The following is a 12374-nucleotide window of genomic DNA, read 5'->3' as shown; positions in this document are numbered from 1 at the left end:
CCCCCTCCGCCGCAGCCCGCGCCTCCCCGCTCCGCCGCCGCCCCCCAGCCCAGCTGCCGCCCCCCGGCCGTCCCCGCCGCCTCGCCCCGGAGCCCGGGCCGCAGCCGCAGCCTCATCCACCGCCTGCACGTCGTGCGCGCTCCGCAGCTGCCCTGAGCCCCCGGCCCGAGCCCCGTAAACTTTGGGGTCTGGGCGTGCGCCCCGCGGCCCCTCTGCCCGCCGCGGCCCCGGACTCCCTCTGGACAAAGTCTCCCGGCGCGCGTGGGGAGAAGGAGCAGGAGCAGCGGCAGCACCGCGGCGGCAGCCGGAGGAGCCGGAGCCCGAGCCCGAGCCGGAGCAGCGGCAGCAGCAGCGCGCTCTCGCCGGGGCTGGGGTGGCCCTGCGTTCGCTTCACCCCCTCCCCGGCCCAGCCAGCCGGCCCGCCGAAGTGAGGGGCGCCGGCCGCGAGCGCCGCGGGGAGTGGAGCCGCTGGCTCGCAATTGACCAGAGCCCCTTTTCTGCCTGCATCCCGCGGGCTTCTTCCCGCCGCTTCCTTCTGGACTCCCTTTCTGGGGCTCCAGTCTGTCTCCTCCTCCCTGCCGGCCCCCCGCGTGGCGCGCGGTGTTTTTGTCTTCGTGGAAGATGACGGCGCCTTGGGTCACTTTCGCCCTGCTTTGGGGATCGCTTTGCGCAGGTGAGTGTTTGCGGGGCTTCTCAGGGGAGGGGAGCTAGAGGAGGCTCTAGCTCCAAGCTCTGCTCGGGACTCCATCATCCCCCCGCCCCCCCCTGCCCCCATCCCAGGAACCCCGAGGTCGGGTGACCTGGGATATGTTTCTTAAGTTTTCAGTTCCTGGGGGGCTGGGGGGCGGGGCGGGGTGTGTTCGCGTGTCCGCGAGGCCCGCGGCGTGCGAAACTCGCTGCAATGTTTACCAACAAAGGAACTTCCCCGAAGCCTCTTCCAAGCACCTGTACCCTCGGTCCGTACCCCCCACCCCCACCCAGGTGCCTCGGGTTTGGGGCCGCCAGGCCCGGGTTGGTCTCGGAGGGGACCAGCGCTCTGGGGGCTTTTTCACGTTTTCTCGCTGCAGCCAGGCACGGCTGGTAGAGGCGCGCGGGGGCCAGCTTTGCCGCGCGAGCTTGTAGCCTTTCGGGCCCCTGTTGGGGAGGGGGCGGCCGCGTGACCTGAGCTCCAGCAGGATTCGCGCTTCTTGCAGAGAATGCATTGTTGCTGGACAGGGTTCTAAGCTGCCCCCACAGAGGTCCTGGTGGCTGAGGGGCACTTCTCCCTTGCCCCTCCTTAAAGAAATGTGCAATAGAACCCGAAAGTCTCGTTCGGATGGTGTGAGTCTCTGGGGGAGGGTAAGATTTGAGGTGATTTGTGGCGGGATGAGCTAATTTAGAGTTGTAAAAACCAAACCCAGCCACGTCCTTTCCCCTGGCACCTTAGGGAGTCTGAGGTTTTTATTTTTTAGTCTCTCCAACTATTTGCTAATTTATTGGACTCTGTTGCTGCTTTTGGAGCGGGCAGAGGGGCGGAGCGGAGTGCTAGGCAAGTTAGCTTTTTCCGGCAGAGGGAATGTCGAGATCGGGGACCCGTGGGGATATTTTAAATTGTACCTCGCTACCCCGGTTGGAAAAAGTGTTTGTCTTGGACTAAACGGGCGGTCTCTGCTTGAGCGGCCCCCTTCAGATCTGGGCACCGCGGGATTCGGAGAGTGGGGGCTGGCGGCTGAGATTGGAGGGGAGCGATTTTCAGCTGCGAACCCCCGGAGCGTTCTGGCTACGCTTTCGGGGTGCTCCCTGGAGCGTTCTGCGCGCCGAACCCTTTTTAATTCCCTTTGGTCCTCTCTGGGAGCTCAGTCCGGCGGCAAGGTACTGCCCCGCCCCCTCGTAATCCTTCGGTCCCCAGGGGCAGGGGGTCGCTTTAGTGGTTAGGGAGGGGATTGGAGAAGAGGAGGGAGAAGAGGAGGAAGAGGAGGAGGAGGAGGAGGAGGAGGAGGCCGGGCCCCAGATCTCGGGGCTCGGAGCGCAGCTGTGCGCGGCCGCTGCGCGGGGCCGGCTCGTGTTTAAGACCCGGGGGGAGGGGAGGAGAGGGGCGGGGCAGGAGAGGGGGAGGGGAGAAAAGGGGAAAAATAACAAGTCTCCCCTTTCGGGGATTGGCGAACAATGCTGAGTGTGAGAGCAGGCTCGCCGGCGCACACACGCACACGCGCGCGCGCACACATGTACACACAGACACGCCACACCACACCACACACCAACAACACGCACTCGGATTCTTGACTGTCCCTCCCTCTCGCCCCTCTTTCCTAGTCCTGTGCTGGCCAGTACTTTGCGGTGAACTGCAATGCATGTTTGTACACGGGCTCAACACGCCCAGCCCCCGCCCTTCGCCGTGTGATTTCCCACGGTTAAAGGCCCAGGGTAGGGCGTGCATCGGCTCGGGCCCAGTGGGTGCAGCCGAATTTGGGTTGTTTATGCGGGAGAGGAGGCCGAACTTGAAGGGTTGCGTTCACCAAGTAGGGATTCTATTTTTCTGAGTGGATTTCTCTTGAGGCCTCTTTCTGCCCCACCCCCAAGGGAGTGAATCGTCCGACCGCTCTTTAGATTGAAGGCAACATCTAGGGTCCAGTAGCACATCTGGAGCCATCTGGTTCTGGGCTGCTGGTGCCGAGATGTTTAGGAGATAGAGAGGTGTAAAAGCTGACTTCCCTGTTAGTTGAATTTGAAGGAAACCGCTTATCCTCCCCCTCCGCTCGTGGGCCGGAGGCGGAGCAGGGACACACCCCCAGCTGCGGGTTTGGTTTGGGGAAAGCCAGGGCTCGGGTCTTTGTTCCGAGCCCCCATTAAACAAGCAGTGTAGCCTCCTGGGCCCTGACTGCTGTGGTTCTGTTGGGAGTATGGGGAAGTCGCATTTGTGGGGCAGGGACCCTTAGGCATTCCAACTCAGAGAGGTTTGTGGGTTCCAGGAGCTGTTTGGGTAGAAATTGTGCTGAAGCTAAGGATGCAATTAACCGACCTGGTCACTGGTTATGTGTGTATGTAACAAGAGTGGGGGGAGGGTAGGGTAGGGGGGGGGGTCGGGTGGGAGGCGGTAGGGGGCTGTATAGGAGGATTGGTAGGCAGCATACTTTACCCAAAAGGACCCAAGTTGTTGACATTTGAAATGACAGGGTAATTTGAGAAATTTTATTTTTTTAAGTGCGTTAGTGCATCCTGTGGGGTGACGAGTAGCTATGTAAAATAAACCAGATGCATTCTAGTACCCCTTCCTGCCCCTTGTCATCCTGCTTAATTTGGGGGTCCCAAAAGTCTTAGTGCCATTTTACGCTTTAATTACTTAAACCGGCACCAAGACTTTTGGAGCTTCCTGTACCTACCTATGTACCTAGCTGTGTGCTAGATGTCTTCTCCTCCCACTTTTCCCCTCCCCCTCCCCCAGACTGTAGTCCTCTGGAATATGGGTTCAGATTGAGGGGGGATGGAGGGGCCGGTACTTTAGAAAGCCAAAGCTACTTATGGGATGCCCAGGGCTCCTCTCAGCCTCACTTCAAGTGTTAAGACTTTTCAGTATTTGTACAATTCATTCTCAGATAACTTTTTTTTTGGGGGGGGGGGAGGAGAAGGGTTCCCTTCAACGCTCCTCCCTTTCTATTTAATTCATCAAACATTTAAGTGTCCATCAGGAATTTGCTTCTTAATCTTATAAACAATTTGGGGAAGGGGGTATGGAGCTCCTGAAAAACTTTAGCCTTAGGAGTGATGATATCACATTCATTTATTAGGAAGATTATTTTGACTTGTAGAGTGATTGAATTGGAGACGGGAGAAATTGGAGGGAGACCAGTTTGAAGACTGTCACAATAGTTAGGGGCAAGAGGGATTGAGGACTTGAATTACAAACATCCATGGGAGGATCATTTCCTCTAGAGCTGAAAGGAACCTTAGAAATCATTGAGGCCAAACCCCTTCCTTTATCTTACAGACGTGGAAGCAGGTTTGGAACTGCAGCGCCTTTTTTGTTTCTTTTTTTTTTTTTTAATTTATGGAATAAAACAAGCATTTCTATAGCATAGGACAATAAAGAAGATGATTGCAGTACCTTTTTGATGGGATGTCCAAGTCTTTCCATTTCCTTAGTTTTTCTAGTTCTTTAGTTTTTGGGAACTTGTTTTTAAAAATATTTGGATAATCTTTTCCAGTGTAATTGTCTTTCTTTGTAATCCTACATATTTTATGTATTGAAAAACATTTTTGTGGGATGGGGATTATTGGAATGCTTCTCTTTACCTTGACAGACTTTACTAGGCTGCCAAAGGGGTTCATGACACAGAAAAGAGTAAAACACCCTGCTGTGACTAGCTCGATGTTAATTAGGGACAGAAAGAAGGACATGGGGTAGGTAGTGGAGTTAGTCTGCAGTCTCAGGATCACAGATCTGAATCTGAAGGGCACTGACAGGCCATCCGCTTCAGCTATGTCACTTCATGATTAAGGAGACAGGTGGGGTGAGTCCAGGATCACAGGGATCCCCCAAACCCGTGCTCTTTCCACTGGAACATGCTGATGGGATCGAAGAAGGTACAGCAATCAATGATGTCCCCAAGGTCCTGAACCTTGAGAGCTGGGCCGAAATGGTGGTGCCACCAGCAGAAGTTGGGAGGAAAGGTATGTTTATGGAGAAGATGTTGGCTTTGGAGCATTTTGAGTTTGAGGTGCTGTAGGACTCTGGTGAAGATGATTAGGCAGTTGGAAATGAGAGACTGGTTCAGGGGAGAGAGTCCTTTTCATAGAAGTGATCTTGAAAGTCGTGGAAATGAGTGAGATCAAGGAAGAGTAAGTAAATAACATCTACACTTTGATAGAAGGAAGAAGAAGCAGTTGGGGTGGAAGAGAGAGGATAGGGGTCAAATCTGATTTTGGTAGGTTACTTGGCAGACATGATTAGAGAAATTAAATGTAGCTTCAAAATACATATTTTCTGGAAGCTGGCAAAAAAAACAAAACAAAACATGCATACACAAAACAAAACCCCTGAATTAAATGCTTATAGGGCTCTAGAGGATGCAGCTTTCGCTACCTCCTACTTGAAGGGGAGGGGGAGGGACTTTAATTTGCTTAATCAGTAAGCCCCAGGCTAGAGCTTTTCAAATGGTTTGGCATTTTGGATTAAACTAAATTTAGGAAAATCACCCATTGTATGTCTCCCTAGGAGGTTCAGAGTTTTGAAGCTGAACTGAATACATCCTCTTTTTCTGGTTAAAGTTCCATATAGCAGCACATTGTCATCATACCTGGTGTGAGGTGGTAGAACCACAGTGGATGTGGATTCATAGAATGCTAGATCTATGATTAGAAGGGACTTTACTCCCTCATTATGAGATATGGAAAAACATGCCCAGAAATGGATTCTCCCAGGATCACTTGCAAATACATCTCTTTAAGGCAAGACTCCTGGTCCAGCACTCTTATCAACTATGGGAAAGATACCTTTCTACAAAGGATGAATTCCTGGTTCTGTGATTTACTACCTTAGGTAAATTACTTTCCCTCTCCAGGCTACAGTTTCCTCATATTCAAAGACTATGGTAGGTGTTCTCCTTACCAGGAAGGTTATGACTGTTCACCTATTTGTGAGTGTATTGAAAATCTGAGGGGTGGCTAGGTGGTTCAGTGAATAGAGCACTGGCCCTGGAGTCAGAAGGACCTGAGTTCAAATCCAATCTCAGACACTTAACACAAAAACTAGTCATGTGACCTTGGGCAAGTAACTTAACCCCAATTGCCCTCCTCCCAAAAAAAGCAAAAAAAAGAAAGAAAGAAAGAGAAAATCTTCCACCCTTTTCCCTTTTTCTTTTATGTCACCAAACATTTATTAAGCTGAAAACTAGAGATACGGAGACAACAGAGAACCATAACGACAGTCCCAGACCACAAGTAAGCTAGCCTTCTGTGGGATTCAACCTGTGAATCCAGCACACAGTTAAGTAAATGAAAGATAATTTGAAGAGGAAGAGAGAACTAGAGCTGGCATTCCTAAGAGTTATTTACACCTAAAGCAGAGTTAAAGATACTGAGGCAAAGCTGAAGAGGAGATGTATTCTTGGATTGGGGGATGGACAGCTGGTCCCTGAAGGCAGGAAAATGAAGACAGACTTTGAGGAATAGTAAGTTGTGTGAAGGGGTAATGTGAAATAAATCTTGAAAGATCGTAATTGTTGTTCAGTTGTGTCTCTGTCTTCATTTGGGCTTTTTTTGACAAAAATACTGGAAGAGTTTTGCCATTTCCTTCTCATTTGACAGATGAGGAAACTGAGGCAAACAGGGTTGAGTGACTTGCCTAAGATCATAATAAGTATCTGAAGCTAGATTTGAACTGAGGAAGAGGAGTCTTTCCAATTCCAGGCCTGGTGCTCTATCCACTTGACCACCTTGAAAGGTTGGCTGGAACCAAGATGAATTACTGTAAATGCTAAACAGAGGGATTTGTATTTTATCCTAAAAGCAATAGGGAGCCACTGTAGCTTCTTGAGCAGGGAAGTAACATATCTGAGCTTTGTGAGGATTATTTTTGACAGATGTGTGAAGGATGCATTGGAGAGCTGTTAGATAGGAACCAGGGAGAATAAATGGGAGGCTATGGCTGTGATCTAGGCAAGTAGCAATAAGGACCTGGACTAGAGTGGCAGGCTTGTCAGCTGAGAGCTGAGAGGTGTTGTGAATAAGACCTGGTGATTCATTGGCCATGAAGAGTGAGATGAGAGACTCAGGGATAGCTCGGAGGCTGCAGATTTGTGTGGCTAGAAGAATGAGGGGGAGGCTTCAAAAGCAACAGGACCCGTGGAGGAGGTCCCCTGGAAGGGGAAGATAAATGATTTTCATTTTGAACAAGTTGAGTTTGAGATGTTTATGGGAGGGCCAGATAAGATGTTCATTTGGGAATTATCTTCGTAGAGATAATAGGTAAATCCTTGGGAGTAGATGACATCACTGAGAAAAAAAAGAGCCTAGGAAATATAGATAGCAGGTGAGACATGGATGATAGTCCTACAAAAGAGACTGAGCAAAATTATTGAATCATAGTTTTGGAATGGGAAGGATGCTTGGAAAACATGGAGGGCAGCACCCTTGTTTTACATAGGGGGCAAACTAAGGCTGAGTGGTTAAGTTGACTTGCCCAAGGTCACACAGTTAGTGCATGTGTGGGTACCCAAGCCTTCCTGGCTCAAAGTCCAGCACTCTGTAATTGCATTTGGTAATTACCAAATTGTTGGTAACTGGTGCTGTTGGAAGGTAAAGAGTTGAGAAATTCATGAAAGCTATGGGGGCAAGAGGTGTAAGTGGCTTTTTTTAGAAGTTTGACTGAAAAGGAGAAAAGGCAGTGGATAGAAGGGGCACTGTTAGGTGTTTTAAATAAGGGTTAACTCCAACCCAGGTATGGTTGTAGGAATTGACATTTAGAGTGACCCAAGAGCACAGAGGGCTTGACTTTGGCAAGAAGAGGGGCCACCTTTTCTTCAGAGACTGGGTGATGGGAGAGGTAGCAGGCTGAGAGGTGTGTGTGTGTGTGTGCGCGTGCGTGCGTGCGTGCGTGCGTGCGTGCGCGCACATGTACCAAGTGGTCTAGAAAGGTTTTGAAGAGATGTTTTGATATATAAAATAGTAGAGAAAGGTACTTAAGCTGGGTGACTGCTATTTTTCCAGTAAAGGAGGAAATGACTTCCTGCTTGGGGGGTGGAATAGCATTTAGGAAGCTTGAAGAAAGGGTTTGGGACCAAAGTTCTGGGGAGTACTGTATAGAGTCAGTTAAGGAAGACTTTAGAAGGATTGTCAAAGGGCAGTGAGAACTCAGTTGAGTTTAGATAACAGGACTTTTTAGTGGTAACAATTGTGTTGCTCCTCAGTAACCAGGGGCGTGTAGAGGGTGGAGATGGCCCAGTTCGGGGTTTGACTAGGTATAAGCATAGACTGAGAGTGATCCAGGAGAGAAGGAATGGTGGTAGGATGTGAATATAGAAGAATTCTGGAGATCTGAAAGATGATAAAACACTTAGACATGATGGTGAGATCAAAGGTTGGACCATTTCTGTGGGGATTTCTTGGAGTAGAATTGGAGCTTGAAATAGGAAGCCAGAGGCTATCAATTGAAATCCCCAGTTGTCTAGGTGGAGGTTGGGTTCTGCAGGGAAAAGTTCCTTGAGAAAAGAGGAAAATAACCTAGAGATTGGGAGATAATTGTCAGTGAGTAAACATTTATTGAGTGCCCACAACGTGCCAGGAACTGTGCTAATCACTAATTGCAGCCCAGATCTGGCCAGGGTGATGAGGGAAATAGCAGTTCCCTTCAGATTCATTTGTAGTGGTGGCAGCAGCGGCAGGCCATGGGGGTGGCAAAGTAGAACAGAGAGGGCCCTCCTCCCATAGTGGGGCGAGTGTGATGAGAAGGAAAAGCATTGATGGGAACATCCTCTTTGGGGAGTCTAGAGGACCAGTTTACCTGAGAGGAAGAAGATGGTAGGAGTGATATAAAGGTGTATGAGGAAGGGATTGTAGGGTCATAGATTTAGAGCCAGAAGGGACTTTAGAGGTCTGTGAGCTGAACCCCCACCCTCATTTTATACATAAGGAAACTGAAGCAAGTGAATGACTTGCCTGGGGTCCCACAGCTAATAAGGATGTGGGGCAGAGGATTTCAATCCAGGCCTTCCTGGCTTCAAGTCCACTTGAATACACTGTGACATGCTATATTGATCACATTTTATTAAGAGTAGATGGCGGAGGGGCAGCTAAGTGGCGCAGTGAATAGAGAACTGGCCCTGGAGTCAGGAGAACCTGAGTTCAAATCTGGCCTCATACACTTAACACAAAAAAAACTAGCCGTGTGACCTTGGGCAAGTCACTTTACCCCAATTGCCCCTCCAAAAGCAAAAAGCAAAAAAAAAAAAAAAGAGTAGTGGCAGAGTAAAAGCTGGAACCTGCTGAACTCCTGCACCAACCACCTCTAATACCTGTAAAATATGACTCTAAACAAATTTTAGAGCTACAGAACCCACAAAGTGATAGAATCTAATCTTCTGCTGAAGGAAGCCTGGTAGGCCGACAGGAAGGGTCTATCACACTGGGCTGGGAGCTGAGCACAGCCTGGAGTAAGGGGCATGGGCCCAGACCCCAGACGGCCCCAACTGGTGGTACAGAACTAGCAGTACAGACCGGCCAGAGCAGACTTCACCAGCAGCTGTGGCAGTTTCCAGACTTCTCAACACATAAAAGCCAAAGAGAAATTAAAAGGACAGTGGAGAACTCTGTTGGAACTGGGTGATGATGCTCTGGTGAGCTACCCCCTCCCCCTCCCCAAGAGGTAGCTATGGCATGGTGGCTGCAACTGCTGCTTCCGTGGCTGCCTCAGGAGCTGCTGGCCTGCAGATCCTAGGGGAACCAAGCAACCATTCAGAGAGAGGGTAATTGTTTTTGCTTTGACCTGCTTGGATTTGGGTTGTAGTCTTGACTGGGTGGTGGTCCTGGGGTGAGTGTGCCAGAGCTTGTGGTGGCTGTAGAGAGGACACTCTCCTCATAGTTCTGACAACTGTGAAACCCCCAGCAATTTGGGACACAGCTCTCTTCACTCTGGAAGCAGAGTTCTACTGTGGCAAAGAGCTCAAAAGTCAAGTAATTGGCTGGCAACACGAGCAAGCAGAATCAGCTCATAGAATCCTTTTTGGGGGACAAAAAGGGTCAAATCTTGGAACTAGGAGAAGTCAACAAAGTCAAAACTCCTGCATCAACAGCTTCTAAGAAAAATATGAATTGGTTACAGGCCATGGAGGAGCTCAAGAAGGATTTTGAAAATCAAGTAAGAGAAGTGGAGGAAAAATTGGGAAGAGAAATGAGAATGATGCAAGAAAATTGTGAAAAGCAAGTCAACAGCCTGCTAAAGGAGACCCAAAAAATACTGAAGAAAATAATACCTTAAAAAATAGACTAACTCAAATGGCAAAAGAGGCCCAAAAAGCCAATGAGGAGAAGAATGCCTTAAAAAGCTGAATTACCCAGATGGAAAAGGAATTTCAAAAAGTCACTGAAGAGAATAATTTCTTCAAAATTAGAGTGGAGCAAATGGAAACTCATGACTTTATGAGAAATCAAGAGTAGAAACCAGAAAGGGAAAGGCAGAGTAGTATTTCGAAAAAGACTAGGGTTAAAGTGGATGGTGATAGGGACCTAGGAAAGTAGGTTTTTTCCTATTTAATAGTTACTATCTCAGGGATTAGGGAAAGAGGAGGGGAAAATCCCTTAATTAGGACCTTCAGCCAGGGACTCTCACCCTCCACTGATGGGTGATCAGTCAGGAGTCTTCAGCAAGTAGGTTTAAGCCTTAGTAAATAATTGGTGATAGAGGCCCCTGGGGCTGAATTTATCTTCATCATCAGTTCATTTACTTCTTCCCAGAAGGACCAGAGATGATGCAAGTCCAGAGAAAAGTCTGGGCTAGGAGTGTGTATTTGGTTCCTTGTATTTTTTTTTTGTTTTTCTTTAAAAAAATTTTTTTTAAATCAAATGCTTTATTAACTTTACATCATTCATTTCTGCAATTTTTTGAGTTACAAATTTTCTCCCCATTTTTCCCCTACCTACCACCCCAAAATATCCCCTCCTCCAATTTGCTCTTTTCTCTATCTTTTCCCATATCCCCTCCAGCTTTCCAGTAGGGCATGGTGGATCTCTATGCCCAGTGCCTGTATGTCTTATTTCCCAGTTACATGTAAGATAATAATAGTGTGTGTGTATATATATTTTAACATTTGATTTTAAAACTTTGAATTCCAGATTTATTCCCTTCCTCCCTTGTCAGCCACCCTTACTGGGAAGATAAGCAATTCAGTGTAGGTTGTACATGTGTAGCTATGCAAAACATTTCCATAGTGGATATATTGCAAAAGACTGACTATATTTCCCTCCCTCCTATCCCACCTCCCACTTGTTCTATTCTCTACTTTGATTCTGTCCTTTTTCAAAAGTGGGTGCTTCCAACTTCCCTCCCCCCAGCCTGTCCTCCCTTCCATCATCCCCCCTCTCATCCCCTTCCCCCCTATTCTCCTGTAGGGTGAGATACTCTATTTAGTGTGTATGTCATTCCCTCCCTAAGCCAAATTCAATGAGAATAAAGTTGACCCATTCCCTTTTGCCTTCCTATTCTTCCCCTCCATTGTAACCATTTTCCCTTGCCTCTTCTATATGAGATAGTTTACCCTATTCTGTTTCTCCCCATCTCCTCTCTTATATTGCTCTCTCACCTCTTAATTTCACTTTTTAAGTATCATCCCTTCCTATTAAATTGGTCCTGTGCCCTCTATCTATGTATACCTGTACACATATATACATATTCACATATGTATTCATATGCCCACATACCCTCCTATATAGACATATATATGTATATGTGTGTATATGTGTATGTATACACACACATATACATTTCTGTTCCCTTCAACTATTCTCATACTGAGAAAAGTGTAGGGATCCCAAATCCACACCTTTTAATTTCATCTTTTAAGTATCATCCCTTACTATTATCCTGTGTCCTCTATCTATGTATACCTGTACACACACACACATGCACACATTCACATATGTATTCATATGCCCATATACCCTCCTATATAGACATATATGTATGTGTGTGTACACACATTTCTATTCCCTTCAACTATTCTCATACTGAGAAAAGTTTCATAAGTTACAATTGTTGTTTTTCCATGTAGGGATGTAAATAGTTCAACTTTGATAAGTTCCTTATGATTTCTTTTCCCTGTTTACCTTCTCATGCTTCTCTTGCTTCTTGTATCTGAATGTCAAATTTTCTATTGAACTCTGTTTTTTTTTTTCATCAAGAATGCTTGAAAGTCCTCCACTTCATTGAATGACCATATTTTCCCCTGAAACATGATACTCAGTTTTGCTGGGTAGGTGATTCTTGGTTTTAATCCCAGTTCCTTTGACCTCTGGAATATCATATTCCAAGCCCTTCAATCCCTCAATGTAGAAGCTGCCAGATCCTGAGTTATCCTGATTGTGTCTCTGCAATATTCAAATTGTTTCTTCCTGACTGCTTGTAATATTTTCTCCTTAATCTGGGAATTCTGGAACCTGGCTATAATATTCCTAGGAGTTTTCTTTTGGGGATCTTTTTCAGGAAGTGATTGGTGGATTCTTTCAACTTCTATTTTGCCCTCTGGTTCTAAAACATCAGGGCAATTTTCCTTGAGAATTTCTTAAAGGATGATTTCTAGGTTCTTTTTTTGATCATGGCTTTCAGGTGGTCCAATAATTTTTTAAATTATCTCTCCTGGATCTCTTTTCCAGGACAGTGGTTTTCCCAGTGAGATATTTCACATTGT

At 47.4% G+C, this 12374-nt stretch overlaps 1 protein-coding gene across 2 annotated transcripts in view; it reads left to right on the top strand.

Annotated features, from left to right (window-relative positions):
• The first annotated feature begins 409 nt into the window (after positions 1-409).
• The window catches only part of ACVR2B (activin A receptor type 2B), a 96257-nt gene continuing 84292 nt past the window's right edge, over positions 410-12374 (top strand). Inside the window, exon 1 of one of the 2 annotated variants that reach the window (XM_069083738.1) lies at positions 410-673. In XM_069083738.1, coding sequence (XP_068939839.1) covers positions 622-673 — 52 coding nt within the window. In that variant the 5' untranslated portion in view covers positions 410-621. Of the gene's footprint in view, positions 674-886; positions 957-12374 lie in introns of those variants that run through there. The other variant, XM_069083737.1, reaches the window with a different exon arrangement.

Source organism: Petaurus breviceps, unplaced genomic scaffold (assembly GCF_028583685.1).
Source record: "Petaurus breviceps papuanus isolate PSGF00001 unplaced genomic scaffold, PetGlider_PUasm1.0 174, whole genome shotgun sequence".
Lineage (NCBI taxonomy): Eukaryota > Metazoa > Chordata > Mammalia > Diprotodontia > Petauridae > Petaurus > Petaurus breviceps.
The sequence above is the reverse complement of the archived record's forward strand: the minus strand, read 5'-3'. Positions and strand labels throughout refer to the sequence as shown.